The sequence below is a fragment of the Pan paniscus genome, chromosome 17 (genome assembly GCF_029289425.2).
Source record: "Pan paniscus chromosome 17, NHGRI_mPanPan1-v2.0_pri, whole genome shotgun sequence".
Lineage (NCBI taxonomy): Eukaryota > Metazoa > Chordata > Mammalia > Primates > Hominidae > Pan > Pan paniscus.
Window position 1 is genome coordinate 74,344,085 of NC_073266.2, and position 25,257 is coordinate 74,369,341.

At 36.6% G+C, this 25,257-nt stretch overlaps 1 protein-coding gene across 5 annotated transcripts in view; it reads left to right on the plus strand.

The window, feature by feature from the left end:
* The window catches only part of WDR7 (WD repeat domain 7), a 380,267-nt gene that overhangs the window by 160,114 nt on the left and 194,896 nt on the right, over positions 1-25,257 (plus strand). For all 5 annotated transcript variants that reach the window (XM_003827244.5, XM_034943806.3, XM_003827243.5 and 2 more), the window contains one exon: positions 6,258-6,371. In XM_003827244.5, the coding sequence (XP_003827292.1) occupies positions 6,258-6,371 (114 nt within the window). The remainder of the gene's footprint in view (positions 1-6,257; positions 6,372-25,257) is intronic.

Consider the following 25,257-nt stretch of genomic DNA (forward strand, 5'->3'; position numbering starts at 1 on the left):
ATATTTATAACTTTGATATACAAAATACCCTGAAATTTCCATAAATATATTTTCCTAGTGGACTCTTATTTTTTTTTGCAAGGATATTTCATTTTCTTTGGTAGTGGATAGTACACAAAGGCTAAGCTTTTTGTAGCAGGGAGAACTAAAACTATTTTTTCTAGTCTCTGTGTTTCGTTGAAAATAGCATTGTATTCTGGCATAATCTTCAATTCTCTTTTGTGACAGTGATGTAGTACCTTCTATTGTATGTTTTTTTAACAAGCTAAGTTTTTGGAAGTATATATATATATATATAGTAAAATGCACACTTTTAAACATATTGTTCTATGAGTTTTAAACACATGTAAATAGTCATGGTATAGATTATTTTCACTATTCTAAAAATTTTGCTTTACCTCTTTATAGTCAATCCTTTTGTCACACTCCTAACCCCTGGCAACCACTGATTTCATTTTTGTTTTGCCTTTTACAGAAAGTCTACTGTTATCTCGATCCATTAACATAAGGTCCTGATAGAACTAAATAATGTAGAAAGTAGAAATAGCCAGGTTTATGGCTGGGAATTTTAAAAAATATTATTCCTTCTTTTGCAGATAATGACTACCTTGCTTAGAAGTATTAAATAATGGTTTTTAATAATCTTCTACCATAACTATATGGCTGAAAACTTCAAAAGTTAAAAGCACCTATCAGATTTTCCTTAAAGCAAATGGTTAAAATTAGTTTTAAATGAGCTGTGCCATTTGGATTTGAGAGTTGAGTGTGGTAATTTGGGCTGTCCATTCTCAGTTTCTCCTACCCCTTTACTGTCTTCCAAAAAGGTTAGAAATCGTAAGTAGTCTGTTGCTATCACAGTGCCCTGTATTATGGGAGTTAAGAATATTTTGCTGATCTTTAAAAAATGAAATATATATATAATTTTGAAGTAAACAAGTCAATCACTTCTTATTGATTGGGAACAAAATAATACAGACATTTTGACTGAGGATTAATATAGTTACAAATATGGTCAACATAAAGAATATAGTTTAATTTTTAAAAATTTTAAGTAGAAAATTATGCCTTTCTGAAACAAAATATTTGTGGTGAATTTTGCTTTCTTATTGTATAAATGTTCTATGTGACTCTTTTCCTCCCTTTTTTTCTTCAGCTATATGGCAGAAAAAAGTATCAAGAGAGTACACTGAGGTGGCATGGATACCTTGGTTGATCTGGAATGTTAGAAAACCAAACTTTTAAAAATTCAGCTTTATTGACACGTAATTCACTTAATATTCAACCTTGAAAGTGTACAATTCAGTGGTTTTTTAAGCTGATTTAGAGTTGTACAAGCATCTCCACAATCAACTTCAGGACAGTTTCAAACACCCCAAAGTGAAACCTCAGCCCCCATTAGCATTACTCCATGTTCTGTCCACCCACCTCAGCCCTGGGCCAATCTACACATTTACTTTCTGTCTCCATAGATTTGCTTCTTCTAGACATTTCATGTAAATGGAATCATAAGGCATGTAATGTTTTGTGACTTCTTTTATTTAGCGTTAAAATTGTTAATATTTATTCATGCCATAGCATGTATTGGAACTTCATTTCTTTGTATTGCTATATAATATTCTATTGTATGAATTTATCATTTATTCATCAGTTGATGAACATTTGGATACTTTCCACTTTTTGGCTTTTATGAATAATGCTGCTGTGAATGTTCATGTAGATGCTTTTGTGTGGACATATGTTTTCATTCGCTAGTAGTAAAATTGCTGGGTCACATGGTAACTCTATGTTTAACCTTCTGAGGAAATGCCAGATTGTTTGTTTACTCTTGAGTTTTGAGAGTTCCTTAAATAGTCCAGGTACTAATTACTTGTTGGACGTGTGATTTGTGAATCTTTTCTCTCGTTTTGGAGCTTGTCTTTTCATCTTCTTAATAGGGCCTTTGTAGAACAAAAGTCTAAAAATTTTAATGAAGCCCACTTTGCCAATTTTTTCTTTTATGGATTGTGCTTTTGGTGTCAAGTCTAAACTTACATTTCAGAGATTTTCTCCTGAGTTTTTTTTGAAAAATTTTATACTTTTATGTATTAGATTTCAGTCCATGATCTACTTTGAGTTACTATTTATATAAATTATGAGCCTTAGATCAAAGTTCATTTTTTTTGCTTATGGATGTTCAGTTGTTCTCGCCCTGTTTTGAAGAGATTATCCTTCCCCCATCGCATTGGTTTTGCACCTCTGTCTAAAATCATTTTGGCAGATTGGTGTTTGTCTGTTTCTTGGTTCTCTATTCTGTTACATTAACATAATGTTTATTACTTTGCCAAAGTCACATGGTTTTAATAACTTTATGTAAGTCTTAAAATGGGGTAAAATGACTTTTTTCTACTTTATTCACTTTCAGAATTGTTTTGTCCTAATTCCTTTGTCTTTCATATAATTTTAGAATACTTTTGTTGATATCTACAAAAAACTTACTGGGATTTTGTTAGAAATTGCATTAAATCTGTATATCAGTCAATTTGTGGAGAATTGGCGTCTTTCCTGTTTTGAATCTTCCAATTCCATGAACACAGTGTAATTCTGTTTCATTTGTTTAGATCTCCTTTGATTTCTTTCATCAGTGTTTTGTAGTTGTCAGCATACAAGACCTGTTTGTGGTTTTTCAGATTTACATCTAAGTATTTTAGTTTTTAGAATTACTGTTAATAGTATTATGGCTTTAAAAAAATTAGGTGTCCATTGTTCATTACTAACATATAGAAATAGAATCGATGTTTTCCATGTTTTTTTCTTATATTTTGCAGCCTTGCTGAACTAACTTATTAGTTTCGATAATTCCTCTGTATTTCCCTGTAAACAATCATTTTATCTTTGAGTGGGGTGTATTAGAGTTCTCCAGAGAAACAGAACCAAAAGAATAGATAGAGAGAAAAGGGGACTTATTAGGGGAATTGGCTCATGCAATTGGCTCATGCAATTGCAAAGGCTGGAATGTCCCAGGATAGGCCATCTGTAAGTGGGAGACCCAGCGAAGCTGGTGGTGGGGCTCAGTTTAAGTCTAAAATCCTCAGAATCAGGGAAGCCAAGGGTGTAATTCTCAGTCCATGGCCAAAGCCCTGAGAACCTACAGGGTTGCTGAGTGTAAGTCCTGGAGTCCAAAGGCTAGAGAACCTGAAGTTCTGATGTCCAAGGGCAGAAGAAAAAGGATATCCCAGCTCCAGGAGTGAGAATTTGCTTTTTCTCTGCTCTTTTGTTCAGCGAGGGCCCCAGATAATTGAATGGTGTCTGCCCACATTGAGTGCCGATTTTTCCCACTCAGTACACTGACTCACACACCAGTCTCCTCAGGAAACACCGTCACACACATACCCAGAGGTAATACTTTACCCGCTCTCTAGGTATCCCTTAATCCAATCAAGTTGACACTTAAAATTAACCATCACATAGGGCAATTACATCGTTCTTTCTAAACTGTGTGTATGTGTGTGTATTTTCTTGCTTTGTGGCATTGGGTAGAACTTCCAATGATATGTTAAGTAAGAGTGGTGAGTGTGACTATCTTTGCCATATTCCTGATCATAGGGCAAAAGCATTCAGACTTTCACCATTAAGTGTAATGTTAGTTGTAGGCTTTTAGTAGATGCTGTTTATCAAGTTCCTCTGTATTCTTATTTTCTTAGAGGTTTTTTTTTTCTTTTTTAAATCATGAATGGATGTTGAATTTTGTCAAATGATTGATATGAGCAGGAATTCTTTTTTTTCTTCTTCTTCAGCCTGTTAATATTTTGGATCTTAATTGATCCATTTTGGCCAGTTGAACCCCTTTCATGCTGTGAATAAACCCTACTTGGTCATGGTATATAATTCTTTTCATATGTTGCTGTATCCTATTTGCTTTTATTTTTGTTATGATTTCTTGAGACTATCTTTATGAGAGATACTGGTCTGTAGTTTTCTTTTCTTTGTATTTTTTTTTCTGGTGAGGATTTTATAACCCTTACTAAGTTTTGGAAAGCATCAATCAAAGAACCAGTTTTAGCGCAACTCCCTGGTCTTTCAGCCTCAGTTACTTTGAGATGTACTTGTTTGTTCCTTAAGCTCTGTTCCAAAATCCTGAATTCCCTTGGTTGAATAGTTAACTGGCACAGCACAGGAGCTCTACGGAATGCTTGGTAGTATTTATAATCAGTATTGTGTGATTCTGTGGTTTCTCAAGGTTATGCTGTGATGTTCTGTGACACCTCCCACCCTGTCCCCAGGAGCTTAGTCCCTGGAAAGACTTGGTGGTAAATTGATATTGAAGTTTGAAATCAAAAGACCTACGTCTCAATTCTGGTTCCTGAATTTAGTAGCCATATTATGTTGAACAATTACTTAGCCTCTCTGATTAAATGAGATAAATGTAAATGGATCCATAAACTTGTTACTACATAAATGCCAGCTTTATTTTCATTGATCCCTTAATTTTATAGGAAATGAAAATACTAATGCTGATTGTTACTATCCAAACTATTTCTTAATATTTTTTCAGTGTTTCTCTGATCATTTTAAAAATTATCAAGTTCTAAGCAAGAAATGGAGACTCAGATATTTCAAAGATTTATATATTGATTTAATATGAAATAATGATTTTTTATTTTGTATTTGAGCAGTATCTATTTAGGAATGTGATGTTTACCTTCTCATCTCCTCTCTGTGATTATTTTACTGATAGCTATCTTTAATAAAGTAATATTATTTTTCTAGTACATCCCCTTCTTTATGTTAAAATTGATCATATAAATCTAACAATAAAAGTGCTTCTGTAAGTTAAACATTGAGTACATATGGACACAAAGAAGGGAACAACAGACACCGGGGTGTACTTGAGGGTGGAGAGTGGTAGGATGGTAAGGACTGAAAAACTACTTCTTGGGTACTATGCTTATTACCTGCGTAATGAAATAATTTGTACACTAAACCCCCATGACGTGCAATTTACCTATATAGCAAACCTGCACATGTACCCCTGAACCTAAAATAAAAGTTAAAAATTAAAAAAAAAAAATGCTTCTGCAAAGTGGTGACTTTGTCATTTTTTATTCATCAGGGATCATTCTTTAGCATTATTATTATTATTTAAAGCAACTCTGAATAAGTAGTGGTACCAAAATGGTGTGTTTTAGTCCACAAGTTTAAATCCTTAGAGCTTGGAACTGCCTACTGGTAGGTCCATTTCTGGATCTGTTACGGTGGTTTGTGACTAAGGTTCTTCCTCTTTTGATGCCTTTGGTTAACCAGAGGTAGCAAGGCTGAATTTCAGATAAATGTTTAAGTTAATACCCCTTGGAAGAAAAGAAGTTCTTGAACTAAAGAAGTGTTTGGTCTTTAAAATATTTAAATGGATTCTATGTAGGCAGTTATTGATATCCTTTTAAGATGATTTGGTTAGAAAGTTTAACTCCTAGAGTAGCTTCTAATGGGGAAATTTTTATATTATCATGATTGAGAAATACCTTTTGATAACCATGTGAAAAATATCGATGCACCCTAGTATCTGTTGCGAAATTGAGAAATAATGTGACAGATGCAAGATGACAACAAATATGTATCATCAAAGATGAAATGATAGATATGTAAGGAAAAGACATTTGTGTGAGCTGGCAAATTCTCAGGCGATTTACAGAATGGAAGCTTTTGGCCTCTGAACATCTTTGCCTGTCTGCTTTCAGTTAGGTTCTTTCATTGTGATAATTATGTGACCTTATATCGAATTCCTTCATAGAGGGAGATGTTATACTTTTTTTGGGTAGTGTGTTTCAGGTCCGTTACTTAGCCCCAGGGCACAAATTCTTCTGTCTTCATCTTTCCTCCCAACTCCCAAGTTATAAACACACTAACATTAAAAAGAAGTAAACTTTTAAAACAATCCACTTTCCTCTTTGTTGAATAATTGTCAAAATCAGCCAAAGTAACTGTAGCAAAAACCTTGAAAGGAATCGAGTAAAAAATGTAATACTTCAGCATCCTGTTTCTGTTTTTCCCAGATCTTGGTTAAAAGTAAATACAGTACATACCCATGTACATATATACATGCAAATAAATAGAGCACACGTGAATGTTTTATTCATTGATTTGTGTCTCTAATTTTGGTGAACATATATATTTTTTAATGTATTGTGTTTATGTCCATTAAGTAAATTAAAAATCTTCAAAATTTCTGTTTGCCTTACTTTTCATTTTTTAAAATGAAGCCTTGTGATTCATATTTGTTTTAGCTGGAGTCACATCAGAAGCCATGCAGACTATCACCACGGCTCCTGATGCCTCAGGGCCTGAAGCAAAAGTCCAGGAGGAAGAGCATGACCTTGTTGATGATGACATCACCACTGGTAAGCACAGACATCTTTAACATCTGATTGGAGCTTTGTTTGATATTGCAAAATGTTTTCTAGGTTATTTGTGGTGGGATTAAGTATTTCGATGGAAAGGATGGAAACTTGTACTGATGGTGTATTTAGTTTTATGAAACTGTTCAATGTCCTCTTTAATTTTGAGGTGAAAAGAAGTGGAACTGTTTCTTTGGTCCAGGTTTGCTCATTGTAGTTCTAACAATAAACCTACTAGCTGTGCACTTGTTTTCTGGAGACCTTTTAATTCAGAATCTGCGATCATTGCTAAAGCCTTGGAATGTATAGAGGAATATACTCATTAAGTTTTGAAAGATTTTGCAACTATCAGGTAAACTAAAGAATACTAAAATTTAATCACAATATATACAATATAAGCTGTATAGGAAGACTTACTCTTTATACCTATACTGTAGAAGTGAATGCTGCTTTTTAATTGTTGGGCCACTGAACACTCTTATCTGTATTACCTTTCACATGAAGTGAAATTTAGGTGAAAAACATAAAGCAAATTTTAGGAAACTCACACACTATAAATGTTTAGCCCGTCTTTTTATACTCTTAAGCCAGTTTCAGTTACTGGATCTCCAAATACATTCAGCTCAATTTCTTTGAATGCACAGAGGTTAAAAATAACCTAGTATAAATACTTACATTGGTATTAAGAATAATAAGTTTTTGTTTTGGGTGTGGGTGGTTAAAATTTAAAATTTGATCATAAAATGTATAATTGTTGTGAAGCAACAAATATTAATTTAATAGTAAAAAATGTTAATTTACTAGTAATCAATATTTTAGAAAGAAGTACACCCAGAAAATATTAATTTAATAGTAATCAATAATTTAGAAAGAAGCATGCCCAGAAAATAACAGAAAATTTTTAACAAAAATTAAAGGGAGGGCTGGACACAGTGGCTCACACCTGTAATCCCAGCACTTTGGGAGGCCGAGGTGGGCAGATCACCTGAGGTCAGGAGTTTGAGACCAGCCTGGCCAACATGGCAAAATCCCGTCTCTACTAAAAATACAAAAATTAGCCAGGTATGGTGGTGGGCGCCTGTCATTCCAGCTACTCGGGAGGCTGAGGCAGGAGAATCGCTTGACCCGGGAGGCGGAGGTTGCAGTGAGCCAAGATTGCGCCTCTGCACTCCAGCCTAGGCAACAGAGTGAGACTCTGTCTCAAAAAAAAAAAAAAAAAAAAAAAAAAAAAAATTAAAAGGAGAAAAGAAAGGGGAGATTTCCTCCTTCCCTCCCACCCTCCGTGATAGGTAGGTTACTGTTACATGGGAAGAAGAAAGTCTAAGATCTCCCTTGAAAATTTACAAAGTATATATTTAAAATACCTGTAGCTTTGTGCCACTGCTGCCTAATATTGCCAAAGTTGGGGAACATCTGATTTTCAATAAAAATGAGATGATGATGGTGGCTATTACTTTTAAATTCTTTTTAGTGTGTAAGTTCATTGATGAAAAATATTATCCAACCTAAATATGAACGATTTCAGGAACTTCTAATTTTTCTGATAGTCATTTAGCACTTTACAATTATAGAATTTGTTTTGGTAGCTGCTAAAGAAAATCTATTTTATTTGCAGATTTTTTTTTTGTTTTTTTTTGAGATGGAGTCTTGCTTTGTTGCCCAGGTTGGGGTGCAGTGGCGCGATCTCGGCTCACTGCAACCTCCACTCCCAGGTTCAAGCAATTCTCCTGCCTCAGCCTCTCAAGCAGCTGTAACTACAGTTGCACACCACCACGCCCAGCTAATTTTTGTATTTTTAGTAGAAACAGAGTTTCACCATATTGGCCAGGCTGGTCTCAAATTCCTGACCTTGTGATCCACCTGCCTCGGTCTCCCAAAGTGCTGGGATTACAGGCATGAGCCACTGCACCTGGCCTATTTGCAGATTTTTAAGCCAGTCCATGTTTGTTCAGTTTTCACTGCTTTTCATACTGTTATTTGTATGTTTTTTGTTATATTTTAATTCCCTGTAAAGTTTAAAGACCTTCCAATCTATAAAAAGTAGTTGTTTAAGTCATAGCAAAAATAAATTTGCCTTTGCAATAGTAGAATAACTCAATTTGCATTCTGGAATAAAAGCTGAATTTTTGAGCAGTCAAGTAAGCATTATTAAATCAGTACATTGAAATTTTGAATTATGCACTACCAAAGTCATGAGATAGCATTACAGTATATGATTTTTTAATTTTATTGTTAACAAAATCAAGAAACTAAGAATGCAAATCTAATTTGAAGAGTCTATTAATGCTACATACACTATATTTTAATCTGTAAGTTTGGTTAAACATATGTGACAAATGGCTTTTATCAGTTGATTTATTCATTTCCTGTCATGGGTACTAGAGGCAAGAATGTTCAATATCCGAAGAACTTAAATAACTAAAAAATGGCTTCCTTACCATGTTGTCAAAGCAACTAGCATGTTGCAGCCTGTAGATCGTTCGGGTTACCTTTAAATTGTGTGACTTGATTAAGCTGTGGTATAGATTTTTGTGAGGGTTTAGAAGAAAACCATATTTCTTTTCATTGACTAGAATCCTATATAAATTGCATTATGAAAAATATGGTAGATGCATTGAGAGAAATCTGATTCAAGCACAATAATCTTGTTTTGGGGTAACTAGTGTTGTAGAGAGCCAGTACTACAAAAGGGAAAGCTGGCCAGTGCAGCCATTCAGGTGATTTTTCCAGTTATTTTAGAGGAATTGTTCTAATATTTCTTCATAAAATAAGTAGTAATTATATCATGACAGGTATTTGCCTGCATTTTCAGGGAATTCTTATTTGAAAGCTATAGTTAGGCTAATGTATATAGTTGTATTACTTTTATTATTGTAGTAATCTGGATCTTAACTTCTAGAAACAGTCTGAGCAAGATAACAATTAAAATATGAGGTATAATATAATGCTTTCACTAAAGGCAGAATACTTTTTGAAATTTTTCTTTTGGGTACAAATGGTTTCGGTATGAATACTGTTTTATGACAGTTGAATCTGAGCCTAGTAGCCTTTGTTAGCATTTGCCTTATCAAAGTAAAGAAACATGGATTAAGCTGTACAAGTGTTGGCTATGATCAATTGGAACTAATTAAATTTATTTGAAGCGAAGAATCTTAACTGGAAGAGAACAGCTGGAAAGACTAGGAGGAAAAAAATTGGGTCTTGATTGATACAATTTAAATCTTCATTCTGTCATTTAAAAAATATGCTGCAGCTTCTTTCTCTATCTCTCTTTTTAAAGCTAATATCTATTGATCGGCTCTACAGAGTAATGCCAGTGTGCCTTGGTCAACACACATACTCAGTTTTACTTAGCATTCTGTCTTGAGGTTCATCAAATTCTTTCCTTTAACCATATGTTTTAAATTATATATCATAGACATATTAGCCATCTTGGCGGATTAATGTTGTTTTATGTAGAAAAATATTAAAACCTATTTCACATTAAAACCTATTCAATATTCAAACCTATTACATTCAATATTAAACCTATTACATTCAATATTAAAACCTATTACAATATGCGTGGGAAATGTACTTTTCAATAACGTTGCTTTAGGATTTATAATACTCTGTATATTTAGAATCTGTTTTAACTGCTTAATAGAATTTAAAACAAAACAATAGTGTTGATTCTAGATTATAATCTGAGTCACAAGAATAGTACTGTATACCTGTGTGTTTGCTTTTATATGTATACTTTTATTTCCAGTATTATCACTTAATTGCTAGGTAGATATATAACTGACATTTATAAATAACACTTTCCTATTTATAGTATGTTATTAATAGGTCATAATTATACTAATGGAGTAAATCTCACTAAAGCTGACGTACATAGAAGAAATTTTGGATTGATCATAATCTGCTTAAGGGAGACCTTCCTGTGACTTAGTTAATTTTATGTGTCTTTTATCGTGGTACAGTATAGCATTCTGATTGAGGGTGAAGTGATACACCCTCTAAATACTGCATCTAAAAACAACCTCACCTTAATTGCAGGCTGAACAGAATTTTGGAAGGGTTTCATTCACAAACCTGCATGTATGCCTTTAAGAAAGTCCCCATATTCTTCTGAGGGTCATAGTTTGGTGTCTTACCTCTTGTTCAATACAGCAAGGACACAAACTGACCAAAAACGATGATAAAGGGTCAAGAGTCACTGACATTGTCAAAAAAAAAAAAAAAAAAAAAAAAACAAACAAACCACCTTGATGCTAGATCAGCAGCACAGTTGACAGATTCAACTACAAAAGCAACAATGATACATGGATCCCAATGGGTGGGTCGACTGTACTTATTTTACTTTTTGATGCATTTTTTGTTAAATTATAATTAGCTACATTTTGATTACTCATTCAGGGGCAAATATATATCTTCCCATTACTCATTAATAGATGCAGAGAATAATGTATTTTGCTATTCCTGTGTATTTAGTGCTGACAGAACTTACATGTGTCTGTATCCCTCCTCCCCCTGCCCTCAGTTACGTTGTACAGACATATATTTTAAATCTAATTCTTTACAGCTGTGTATTTTACTGATTTAAGGTTTTAAGTTTCTGAGAAGATGTCCTGTCTTACGGTAAATTGATGTAAGTTTTCTATAAATGTGCTTTTGTTTTTCTTGGATTATAGAATCAATTTTTTTTTGTAGGTATAATCTTAGAGACTAGCTTATGTTCTCCTTTTACAATCAAATAAATTAATATCATTCTTTCTTTAAAAACTTACATGATTGATAACTAGTGTCCCAAAACATATGATTTGACCTTTCATTCAAAAAAGTCTATATAACTGAATGAAAATGAAAAGATGTAGTAATGATGAAAAGTAATATTATATAGTATCATTAATAGTGTGTAGTAATCCTCTCAGTAGTCATCTACTCATTCAATCAGTAAATATTTTTGAGTACTTTAGTGCCAGATACTGTTTAGGATATGCCATTGAATAAAATAGGCAATCACACTTGTCCTTGTGGAGCTTACATTTTCATGGAGGGAGGCAGACAATAAGAAGAAGAAGAAGTAAATAAATATACAGTATATTAGAAGATGAGAGCTGCCATGGAAAGAAGAAAAAATAGAGAAGGGTAAGAGAAGTTAAAAGTAATATCACTTGACAACTTTCTTTTATCAAGCACATTACACATGAGCCTTATGAAATTACTTTGAAGTAGATACTAATATATTTCCAGATATGTAGTTGAGGAAACAAGCTTAGAGAGATAACTTTTACAGGGTCACATATGTACCAAGTAATAGATCTGGGATTAAAATGAGTCCTACCTGATTCCAAAGCTGATGTGTGGTCTTAAGCCCTACTCTGCACTGCCTCACATTCTCAAAGTAACACATTAAACTTTGGAAGATTTTCATTTTCTTTTGAAATATGAGATGATGTCACAGTTTACCTTGATTGTTTATGATAAGAGGTAGTTACTTTGCTGGATATCTAATCTCATCATTATTCCCCCTGCATACCCCTCCTTTTTTTTTTTTTTTTTTTTGACATGTGGTCTCTGTTGCCTAGGCTGGTCTCAAACTCTTGAGTTTGGCTGGGCATGAATAGTGGCTCACACCCATAATCCCAGCACTTTGGAGAGCTAAGGCAGGAGGATTGCTTGAGGCCAGGCATTTGAGACTATCCTACACAACAGGGAGATACCCTATCTCTACAAAAAAAAAATTAAAAATGAGCTAGGTGTGATGGTGCGCACCTGTGGTCCCAGCTAGGTGGGAGGCTGAGCTGGGAGGATCACTTGAGCTCAGGAGGTTGAGGCTGCAGTGAGCCATGCTCGAACCACTGCACTCCAGACTGGGTGACAGAGCAAGACTCTGTCTCAATAAAAACAAAGGAAAAACTGGGCTCACGCTATCCTCTCTCCTCAAACTCCCGAGTAGCTGGTACTACAGGTGTGCTACTGTGTCCATCTAGTCCCATTATTTAAAATGCAAATTTGTTATTCTAAATTTAGACCAAGAGATTATCTCCTTTAGGAAAAAAATCACCGCATATTCATTCTTTAAATTTTCAAACATTATTTAGGACTGTTGTAACATAATAATATAAATAGAAGTATTTTTCATTACTAAACTGTCAGTTTATTGCATACGTGTAAATGTTCATTGTTGTGTCCAGCTTTTTGAAGTCATCAGTATAAAACTGATACATTAATGTTTATATACTAAAGTCAACATCTCTACTATTTTAAAATAGAGCTGAAAAAGACGTCTAGTCTGAGACTAAATATTGATTTGTGCATTTACTTACTGAAGGTCCTATTCATAAGATGTTTTTACATTTGTTCTGAATGAAAGATAGGAAATTTACCCTGTTAAAGTACAGATAAGCTCCAAAGAACAAAATACGGCATATTATGTATTCAGAAACCAGACGTTCTTTCCTAGCCAGGAGTCAGAGGCTGTATAATTTGTAAACTAGAATAAGAGACTTCCACCCGCACCCTCTGCCTTTCTCATTCTTTAACTGATATTTAACAGCCTAAAAAGTAGTTTAGATGTATGTGAATTTTAAGTCACTTCTTCTAAATTATCACTACCCTTGCTTTTGACTTCAGAATGTTAGCTACTACAAAATATATGAATTTACTATATTAAGGCTCTTAGTAATTATGAATTACTAAAGCTATGGTTTTTGTTTTTTAACTCTGCAGTTTTCATGAAAACAGATATTAAGAAAAATAAAAGTGTAAATTTCATAGTTTTCTGAGTGAACTATGTCATTTCAAATAATTTACCTTTTTGCCCTTTTTAAAAAAAAATCTGGGAGAAGAAACCGTATATGAAAATATTTCTTTCTTGTTTAGTGTTTAATGCTTAGCTTTAGTTTGTGTTGAAGGACAAGTAGAATGTTTCTAAATAGAGTATTTGAGAAAGTTTTTGACATGAATATTAAAATACAGAAAAAAATGATGCTGTGTAAAACTGAGATACACTTTCTTTTCTCGTATTTTCTCTCTGGGTGATTTACTTTTTCTGTTCTTTGGTAACTACAACTTGTATGTTAATGACTGTCAATCAAATCTGTATCTCCAACCTAGCCTTCTCTTTTCAATATCAGATTCATATGTCCTCCTGCCTGAATGTCCTGTAGATACCTAAATACCAAGTGCAAAAGGAGCTATAGGCCAGTTCGGTGGCTAGTGCCTGTAATCTCAGCACTTTGGGAGGCCGAGGCCTGCGGATCACCTGAGGTCAGGAGTTCGAGACCAGCCTGGCCAACATATAGTATAAACCCATCTCTACTAAAAAATACAAAAATTATTTGTATTCGTAGTGGTGGCAGCTGCCTTTAATCCCAGCTACTTGGGAAGATGAGGCAGGAGAATCGCTTGAATCCAGGAGGCAGAGGTTGCAGTGAGCTGAGATCACGTCACTGCGCTCCAGCCTGGGCGACAGAGCAAGACTCCGTCTCTCAAACAAACAAAAAACAAAAAAGGAGCTATGTTTCTTCCTAAACCTCACCTTCTTTCATATGTATACCTCAGTTAAAGGCACATCACTAATGGTACCGTTAATGACCTGACATCTCAAACTTGAAGTCCAAGGATAATCCTGGCTTTCCCACTTTTTAACAATATCCACATATGGTTGGTGTAAGTTCTTGTAAAATGTGCCTCTTAAATATCTCTCAGTGGTTTTTGTCTTCTCTGTTTCCACAGAGAATACCTAGATCCAGCCTTGCATTTTTTCTTCTTCAGATTATCGTTGCATTTTCCTGCAACCATCTCCCTGTCTTCATTCTCTTGTTCTCATCCAGATCATGTCTTCCATGACTCTGAGAGTTTAAGAAGCCAGTTCATCACCCTTCACCCTCATTAACAGCTACTTAATGTCGCATTGAATATAGCTCCAAATCTAAATACCTTGGCGAGATATCTAGGGTTCTTCAAGGGCTGACTTATATCTCTGATGTCATCAGCTAAAGCAGTACCTAACTTTGTTCCCCAGAGTACCCTGCTATTTTGTGATTCATACTTTGCATGTGCCCCTCCATCTGACTGGCATGCTCTTAACTCTGACATATGGGATGGAATTCCAAGAATTCCCCTCAAATTCAGCTTGAGTGTCATCATCTTCATGGATCCTATCTGGACCCTTCTTATATAATATCTCCCTGTTCATTGTACACACTTCTGCTCTTGCAGCTTAATAATATGTAGCAATAATGACATCTGTAATTTTGTTAAGTGATCATTTCACTTGCGCTTTCTGAGTCATGTGGGCATGTGACTTTTACCTTCTTGTATGTCTAGCACTAGAATAGCTGGTACATAGCATGTTCTCAATAAATGTTTATTGAATGAATGGTTGAATTAATCCATAAGGTTACTCATATTTCAAGCAGCACTCCTTATACACTGTGTATTTACTTAAACACATTTGCTGTATCCTTCCTATACTTACATAGTTTATATCTCCTTAACCTCCGTGCCCATCTTCTTAGTGGCTATTTAAATGACTCAAAACATCTTGGTAACACATTAGTGAGGTGATGTAGGCTTATTTGTAGATAAATTATCTCTTGATATTATGAAAATGAGACTGGGAACACATCTAAGAACATAATTAGCTCTACCGAGTTAGTCACTATTGTTTCTGTTTAAAAGTTTATCTTTTTCTCTTGGAAAATAATACGTGTTCAAAATTAGGAGAAGGATGTGATACATAGATTTAAATAAGAAAAGATAGGAGAACAAAAACCTGGAACAAATGTGCTTTGTAACTTGTCTTAATGAGCAGGTGGAAGTTGGGATGTGCTATTGGAATTGCACGAGCAGAGAACTAGACCTGATAGAATTCTCAGAGAATCCCCTTTCTGTGGTCTGCCTTGGCCCTTGCAGGTTTGGTAGACAGTGGAGATGTACTTGTGGATGATGGTCCCAGTTTCTTCACAGTCTGGGAATCCCTATTTGGTTGCTGCCTCTTCAGTCACCCTTTTCTTCCTTGCTCTGGTAACTGTGCCTCCTCGTTTCTAGGATGGATTCTGTCAGCAAAAGCCAGAGTCTTTAATCAACTGTTGCCTTGGCACCAAATCTTTCATAATACTGTTTTCCAATAAGGGCACTTTTATTTTTTGTGTGTGCATGTAAAGGTTGTTTGCATGTAATATTTTTGCAAGGGGTTTGGGCAAATAAATAGTAATTAACACCATCTTTGCAAACTTATGTAAAAGAACACATTGCAAAATCAAGAACTTAAAGTAATAACTATCTCAATGACTTAGCAGCATTTGTTGAGTACTTAATATTTGTCAGACTGGCTCTATGCTCTTTTAAATCCTCACACAATTCATGTGATGCCTTCATTATTGCTTCCGTTTTACAGGAGAAGAAAATGAGGCACAGAATGGTAAAGTTACTTGCCACATAAAAGCCACAGATAGGAAATGACAAAGTCAGGCTTTGAAGCTGGGCTGTTGCTTCTAGATCATGTGCTTTTAAATTGAAGTAATTTTTAAAAAATCAAGTCATTTATAAACCTTACAAGAGAAAAAAGAAACACATATATTATGACTTGTCATTTTCTTTTTGTGATATATAGAAATTTCTATTTTAATTTTTAATATAGCTTAACTTTTTTGTGTAGTACAAGGAAATGTTTGAAATGTGAAGAAAATACTTCCTGTTTTCTTAAAAGAGAAACATAGAAATTCAGTATATGAAGATAATTTTATGTATTGTCTAGATAAACTAGAATTTCTACTTCATGTTCATATAAAACCACACACATAAATACACCAACACATAAACAGTATTAGATCAGAAAGCCTTAAGTTTTGAGTTTTACATTAACTATTATATATTTCTTTTGCTAAATTTAGACCAAACAGGAAAAAAGCAGAAATACTTAGCTGGATAATAATGTAGATGCTGCATCCGTGTTGGGGGAGGGCAGGTAGGTGGTAGAGGGAAGCCATCCTTGTGAGTGAATAACCTTCAGGATGAACTTAAAGTTTGGCCTTTTGTGAGCTGTGTAATAATACCTCATGGATAAGAATGAATTGCATTAGATTGTGGCACACTATTATATATCTGTATATTACATGAATTGCCCTTATAATTGATATCAAACCCATATGACCAAAAGTTGTAATTCACAAAAGTAATGACAACAATGTCTCATAATTCACAGACTCTATGTCATACCTGTGAATGATTGCTTTTACTGTGCAAACCATGTTAAAGGGGAAAAACAGGTTTTAAAATGGATGTCGGGTTCTGAAGACTCCTTCTTCCTGATACTTCATAGTCATTTTTAATACACAAAAAGATAATTAAATTTACTATCATCTGTGAGTTTCCCCATGATTTCTTGGTTTAAAGTCACTTGCAAATATAAAAGCTTTTGCTCTTAATTTGAAGTTTTAAATTACAAATGAAAGGTAATATTTAATATTTGAAGTGAAGATAGCCATAAACCTGAATGTATTTTCTCCTCACGTGACATACTAGAAAGAGGAGTCCTCACTCATAGGTAGGATAAATATTGAGAGTATTTTCTCATCTTTTTTGTTATAACTATTTATCCTAAATAAAGATGGATGAATTAAATCCAGTGTGAAAGGATTCAGGGAATCGGAACCAGCTACTCTTTCTTTGTTTACCCTTTCTGTAAATGTATTTTTTCAGTGTGGTTAGTACCACTGAAAAGGAGTATAAGGAATATTCAATTTTATTCAATAAAACATGAATAAGTGCCTTATGTCTTCTATCAGCACATTCTATGGGGGATTTAATAAAGCAAGCCTCTAGATGAGAAGGCGATGATCAAATTTTAGATATGTCTGCACGCAAGTGCACAGATGACATATATGTGCATATTCTCTGTAGCTGGGAGAATTCAGAGTACTGAGCTTAGTTAGTTAAGGGTAGGAGTTATGTAAGAGGTAAGCCTGCGCTTATTGCAGAGGTGGAGAGACATGGGCAAAGCTTCCAAGCTCAAGCTGTTAGTTTACAGACTTAGAAATAATTAGCTGTGGAGGGAGTGAGAAGAAGAATGGCCTTGCCCAGAGCAGACAGACTGTAAGGACAGCTTCCTTACTTGTTCATTGTATGCCCTTATTTGAGTTACTTGACTGTGCTAAGCCTCAATTTTCTCACCTGAAATATGAGGATAATAAGGTTATTATGAGACAGATGAATGGCTACAGAAAATGTGGGACATAATCACAGTGGAGCAATGGAGTACTATTCAGCCATAAAAAAGAATGAGACCAGTCATTTACAACAACCTAGGTGGAACTGGAGATCATTCTGTTAAGTGAAATAAGGCAGGCATAGAAAGACAAACGTCGCCTGTTCTCATTTATGGGATCTAAAAATCAAAGCAATTGAACTCATGGACATAGAGAGTAGAAGGAGGGTAGAGAGCCTACCAGAGGCTGGGAAGGGTAGTGGGGGTTGGGGGAGGGGTGGTTAATGGGTACAAAAATAGGTAGAAAGAATGAATAAGACCTATTATTTGGTAGAACAACAGGGTGACTATAGTCAAAATAATTTAGTTGTACATTTAAAGATAAGTAAAAGAGTGTAATTGGATTGTTGATAACATGGAGGATAAATGCTTGAGAAGATGGATATTCCATTTCCCATGATGTGATTATTGCAAATTGTATGCCTGTATTGGAATATCTCATGTACCCCATAAATATATGCACCTACTATATACCCACAAAAATGAAAAATTTTAAAAAAACAGCAAAAAACAAAAAAGATTGTCTTGAGGATTAAATGAGATGATGCATGGAATGTTTTTAGCAGAAGAACTGGAGCATAGTAAGTGCTCGGTAAATATGATAGGCTTCTTGCCTCGCTTCCTTTCTCATTACCACCATCATCCTTAAGTGATTTGCTTTAATAACATAAATGGTTGATAACTAACATCATTTATAAATCAGTTTTGAGTGACTTAGTGGTGTTTATTCTAGGTAGTTTGACTATCCTTTACAAGGATATAAACTTGCTAGAAACATTTATACTTTACAGATCAAGAAATAAGCCATATCCAAACTACCACTTCAAATTTTCACAAATTTATAAAAGTTGGCTCATGAAATACTGATAAATTATATTTTCTTAAACACTTTTATATTGATTTCTTTTATCACATTTATTGTCTGAGTTGAATTTGACCATGAAGGTGAATTATTTGATGAAACAGACATAACTGCAGCTTTAAAAGAAAAAGTAGCTGAGGAAGAGTTAATTTGCATATGCATAGCTGAGTTCAGCCAGTGGTGAAGTGAGGGATAAAAAGGAGAGATAATGGAGACAAGCTTTCCGAATGTTCTGATGTGGCCATTTAGTAGACAGTCATTACTAGACTTTAGAAAACATGTTTGAAAAATAATAGACAAGACGGATATGGTCCATGGAGAAAGATACCTTAAAATATTAAATATTAATTAAAATATTTTTTTAAATCTGAAGGTTAAAAGAGGATCTTCACCATACTATCATTAAATAGTCTTGCCGAGAAAGAAAAAAGGGGAAACATTTAATATAACTCTCATACTTGCAAAGGATGGTTTGTCATCAGCTCAGTTTTTAAGAGGGTGTGTTCAAAAACAGAGCAAGGTGCACCACACCAAGATTCAACTAAATGTGAGAGTAGAATATAGACAGTTTTAGAAATGCAGGTTATCAAAAAATATGCCTCCTATGTCTTAAGAGCTAGTGGAGGATGTGTGCCTCCAAAATTGAGAAAGTAAAGCAAGAAAGAGGAAGCCGAGGATCTAGTGATGCAGATAATCTTTATATAACCCTTTATATAACCCTCATAAAACCTGTCTTGCCCCTTGATGCTTTCAAACCCCCATCTCATTGTTTTAGGCAACATCCCTTAGGAACGTGCTGCTCAGGGCTGAGCACAGTGGCTCACATAGGAGGATAGCTTCAGACCAGGGGTTCAGGATTAGCCCGCGGCAACATAGTGAAACTTCACCTCTCCAAAAAAAAAAAAAAAAAAAATTAGCTGAGTGTGGTGGTGTGCACCTGTAGTCCCAGCTACTTGGGAGCCTGAGACAAAATGATCACTATGATTGCACCACTGCACTCCAGCCTGGGTGACAGAGGGAGGCCTTCTGTAAAAAAAAATAATAATAATAAACAAACCCCAACCTCCCCCTACCACACACACACACAAAATAAAACAGGACTGTAACCCTCAGAAGCCTAGCCACCCTGAGGGTTACTTGGAAAAGTGAAATCTGAGAGAGAAGCATTTAGGCTGCAAAGTCCAGCACCGCCTCCCCATGTGGAAAGTCTCAGTGACTGTATGGGTTTAATAAGTTTCCTTATGTTCCGAATATTTGGCAAGTTCTAACTGTTCCATTTTCCAGGGTAGGCTTGATTTCTGCTCCCGAATCTACTCCCTTGTATAACAGATTTACACTTCTGGGTGAGAAGTTGGGGATAAATTATTGAAATATAAAGAGAACCAAGTAAATAACAAAAGACAGTTATTGACTGCAAGGAGGGAAAAAAAGCAGTGCTGATAAAGTTATCAAAAACCACATGATTGAGTTATGAATAACATGCACAGATTGTGAAACTATCAACCTTAATTATGATATAATTTTATTAAGAACTGTGATATAAATTGGGAGGCATAGGAGGAAGAAGGCAGGAGAAAGCGTGTGAATGTGGTGTGTGTATGTGATGTGAATGTGTGAATGTGGCGTGTGTATGTGATGTATGCAAGTTGTGTTTATGTAAAGGAGAACCCAATTTTTATTGACCGTAGTGGAGGATCATAAGTTTAAAGATAGATAAGTCTAAAATTGAAAAGTTAGAAAATAACAACACAGGGTTTTCTAAAGTCAAATGTCCAACAAGTCTTTGTTTTTTAAAAAATGGGGAATATTGGATCCAAGCAGCTCTAAATTGGTTAGTGTACTGTCCACATATACCAGAAGTCTGCAGCGAATTGTTAAATATGATTTGGGAGCACTTAGAAGAAGAAGTGAGGAGCAGTACAGGTGCCCTGAGTTTACCACACTCTTGAATTTTATCACAGTGTTTCAGTTGCGTTGATTTTGTTGCCCTTCATCATCTAAAATAATTTTGATGTTTTGGTGTAAAATGTATACGATTCATCATAAAATGACATTTATACTCTTATGGGTTTTCACTACACGCAGCACACAATAGAAGGGGTCATTCTTCTGTTCATGGAAAGCTATTCTTCATGATGAATTTTTTTAAAATTTGGTTTGCCATTACTCACTACTGTCAAACTTGCTCAAGCATCATTGCTAATGCCCTCCTCATTATTTTCTCATGATGAATTTATCAATTGACTTAGGAATTAGGGAAGAGGACTTCTAAAAAATAGGAAAATGTCTGTTAAGAAAATTCCGGCCATACAGCCCAGTTCAGCGTGTCACTAGTAATAATCACCATCATGGTGCTACCTCTAGATCACCTCTGGGCGCTGCACTATACATCCTCGATACTTGTGATACTAAGGGTGTCTGACTCATTCAGATATATTTGTGTGGAAGTTTTGGCAGATTCCCTTAAACAAGTGATCTTTCAGTGGGTCTGGCTTGCTGTCCCAGCACACTTTTTTTTGAGATGGAGTCTCGCTCTGTCACCCAGGCTGGAGTGCAGTGGCACAATCTCGGCTCACTGCAACCTCTGTCTCCTGGGTTCAAGCGATTCTCCTGCCTCAGCCTCCTGAATAGCTGGGATTACAAGCACTGTGCCACCATGCACAGCTAATTTTTATATTTTTAGTAGAGATGGGGTCTCTACATGTTGGTCAGGCTGGTCTTGAACTCCTGACCTCCTCTAGCACACTTTTTACTGATACGCAGGATGTGGTATTCACTCTGTGCAGCTTAGTGGGATATCTGACAGATGACTGCCACTGTAGAAGCATGATCTTCAGTGTAGCCAGACTAAACTTTGTACATCAACCCAGCCTGGGAGAGTCCCTGTAGGAGTTCATGATACACCGTCTGAGCATCTTTGAACTTCAAGAAATTAGCTAGGAAAAAGGGGAGAGTGAAAGAATTTCCAGAAAGAGTCAAATCCTGGGAGGGAGAGAGAGCAAGAGGTGGTACAGCCATTTGGGAGGAAGAGTAAGAGGTTCCCTGTGAATGTGTATAGAGTGGGAACAGGGTCAGGACTAACAAGAGGGGATGCTAAAGGCAGGCCAGATGATGAAAGGCTCTGTTTGTTGGCTGAGCTGCTTTACTCATATTCAGGGGACTAGCTGGAATGAATAAAGAGTCTAGACCACTCTGACAATAGATGCTGAAAATACTGGGGAATGATGCTGGGTCAAGTGGGGGTAAGCAGTGGTCTAGGTTCCAGCTGGCAGGGGCCCGAACAAAGGTAGTGCAAGTGCTTGAAATGGCATTTGTTTATATTTATTTAAAACATTCTGAAGATGGCCAAATAGGAACAGCTCCCATCTGCAGCTCCTAGCGAGACCAACCCAGAAGGTGGGTGATTTCTGCGTTTCCAACTGAGGTACCCGGTTCATCTCACTGAGACTGGTTAGGACAGTGGGTGCAGCCCATGGACGGTGAGCAGAAGCTGGGTGAGGCGTCATCTCATCCAGGAAACACAAGGGGTTGGGGAACTCCCTCCCCTAGCCAAAGGAAGCCCTGAGGGACTGTGCCATGAGGGACAGTGCTGTCCAACCCAGATGCTATGCTTTTCCCATGGTCTTCGCAACCTGCAGATCAGGAGATTCCCTCGTGTGCCTACACCACCAGGGACCTGGGTTTCAAGCACAAAACTGGGTGGCTGTTTGCGCGGACACCAAGCTAGCTGCAGGAGTTTTTTTTTTTTCATACCCCAGTGGCACCTGGAACATCAGCACATCAGAACCGTTCACTCCCCTGGAAAGAGGGCTGAAGCCAGGGAGCCGAGTGATCTTGCTCAGCAGTTCCCACCCCCACAGAGCCCAGCAAGCTAAGATCCACAGGCTTGAAATTCTCACTGCCAGCACAGCAGTCTGAGGTCAACCTGGAATGCTTGAGCTTGGTGGGGGCAGGGGTGTCTGCCATTACTGAGGCTTGAGTAGGCGGTTTTCCTCTCACGGTGTAAACAAAGCTTCCGGAAGCTTGGACTGGGCAGAGCCCACCGCAGCGCCACAAAGCCACTGTAGAAAGACTGCCTCTCTAGATTCCTCTTCTCTGGGCAGGGCATCTCTGAAAGAAAAGCAGCAGCCCCACTCAGAGACTTTAGATAAAACTCCCATCTCCTTGGGACAGAGCACCCGGGGGAAGGGGCAGCTGTGGTTGCAGCTTCAGCAGACTTAAACGTTCCTGCCTGCTGGCTCTGAAGAGAGCAGCAGATCTCCCAGCACAGCGCTAGAGCTCTGCTAAGGGACAGACTGCCTCCTCAAGTGGGTCCCTGACTCCTGTGCCTCCTGACTGGGAGATACCTCCCAGCAGGGGTCACCAGACACCTCATACAGGAGAGCTCTGGCTGGCATCTGGCAGGTGCCCCTCTGCGAGGAAGCTTCCAGAGAAAGGATAAAGCAGCAATGTTTGCTGTTCTGCAGTCTCCACTGGTGATACCTGGGCAAACAGGGTCTGGAGTGGACCTCCAGCAAACTCCAGCAGACCTACAGAAGAGGGGCCTGTTAGAAGGAAAACTAACAGAAAGGAATAAGCATCAACATCAACAAAAAGAACACCCACACAAAAACCCCATCTGAAGGTCACCAACAGAAAACACCAAAGTAGATAAATCCATGAAGATGAGGAAAAACCAGCACAAAAAGGCTGAAAATTCCTAAAACCAGAATGCCTCTTCTCCTCCAAAGGATCACAACTCCTCACCAGCAACGGAACAAAACCAGACAGAGAATGAGTTTGACGAAGAGACAGAAGTAGGCTTCAGAAGGTGGGTAATAACAAACTCCTTGAACCTAAAGGAGCGTGTTCTAACCCAATACAAGGAAGCTAAGAACCTTGATAAAAGGTTACAGGAACTGCTAACTAGAATAACCAGTTTAGAGAAGAACATAAACGACCTGATGGAACTGAAAAACACAGCACGAGAACTTCGTGAAGCGTACACAAGTATTAGTAGCAGAATTGATCAAGCGGAAGAAAGCATATCAGAGATTGAAGATCAACTTAATGAAATAAATTGTGAAGGCAAGATTAGAGAAAAAAGAATGAAAAGGAATGAACAAAGCCTCCAAGAAATATGGGACTATGTGAAAATATGGGACTATGGGACTATGGGAGGAATAGCATTAGGAGAAATACCTAATGTAGATGAGGGGTTGATGTAACCTATGTAACAAACCTGCATGTTCTGCACATGTATCCCAGAACTTAAAGTATAATAAAAAATAAAGCATTCTAAATATCTAAAGTCCTCTAGGTTTATAATTAATATAAGCTAATTGGTACCTAGTATTAAATAAAACATTCCAATAAAATGAATGTCTGCGTTACAAACGTCAGTTAAATTATGTTGTGTAAGTGGGTTTTTATGAATTTGGTGTAGAGAATATTAGTGTCATTCATGTGCCATATAAAAATCTCTTCTTTAACCCCCACCTCATTTTGCTATATAGTATCTTAAAGTTGGAAAGACTTATTCATAATCTGGTAACTAGATTTTATATTCTAGACCAATCTTTCCCATCGCAAAGAATCCTTCATACCACATCACTGAACATAAAGGTTACCGAACTTTTGCTTACACACTGTATTAATTTTCCTATTGCTACATAATAAATTAGCACAAATGTAGTTTAAAATACCCACATTTATTATCTCATAGTTTCCATGGGTTAGGGAATCTGGGTTCAGCTTAGCTATGTCCTCTGCTCTAGGACACAAAAGGCTTCAATCAAGGCATTAACCATGGCTAAGTCTTATCTGAGGCTTTTGGTCCCCTTCCAATCTCACATTCTTAATGGCACAATTCAGTTCCTTGCAGTTATAGGATTGAGGTCCTCAGCTCCTAGAGGCCATCCTCAGTTCCCTGCCATGTGGCCCTATCCATAGGCATTTCCCTTCATAACAGCTTGCATCTTTGAAGACAGCACAACAATCTCTCTACTAGGTGACAGCAAGGTGGAGTCGTATATAGATTGAAACCTAATCATGAGAGTGCTGTACAAAGTAATCTTATTGTGGAAGTGGCCTCCCATGACTTTGCTGTCGTCCACTGGTTAGTAGTAAGTCACAGATCCTGCCTTTACTCAAGGCCAAGGGGTGGTATAACGATGTGACTCACTGGGGGTTGGTTACCTTAGAATAGTCTCCCTACATACACACCTATCCAGTTGTGGGGCTCACTGCTTGCAATTTCGTTCCTTCCATATTTTGCTTGTTTCGTTTGTGTGATAGAGCAAGAGATCTCCCTCCTTGTCTTCTCCTTGTCCTTCAACAATATCTCGTGTGACCTGATTTCTAGACCCTTCTCTCTTCCATTTGTATGTACTATGTTTTATCAGTGATATTCCTTAGAAGGTGGTACCCAGAATGGACCATGCCCCCACTAGCAGACCAGTGCAAGTATACACAACTATTTTCTTCCTTTATCTGGATGCTGTATAATTTTGAAATTAAACTGGTTTACTTCAGAAGGCATCCCACATTTTTGTCTGCTAAAAGTGGAATCGTTTAAAATGTCAGATTTTATATGAAGTGCTATTAATTCAAGTCTTCCCAGTTTAGAAGCAGGGCTTGATATTTGTTCTTTCTGCTTTCCATCTTATTGGTTTGAGCCCATCATCCAGACTTGGAATCTTTTTCAGTGCATTAGTTATTTCTCCCTGCTTTATGACCTCTGTGAATGTGATGAACAAGCCTTCTGTGTTGTCTGTGTTGACTAGTTA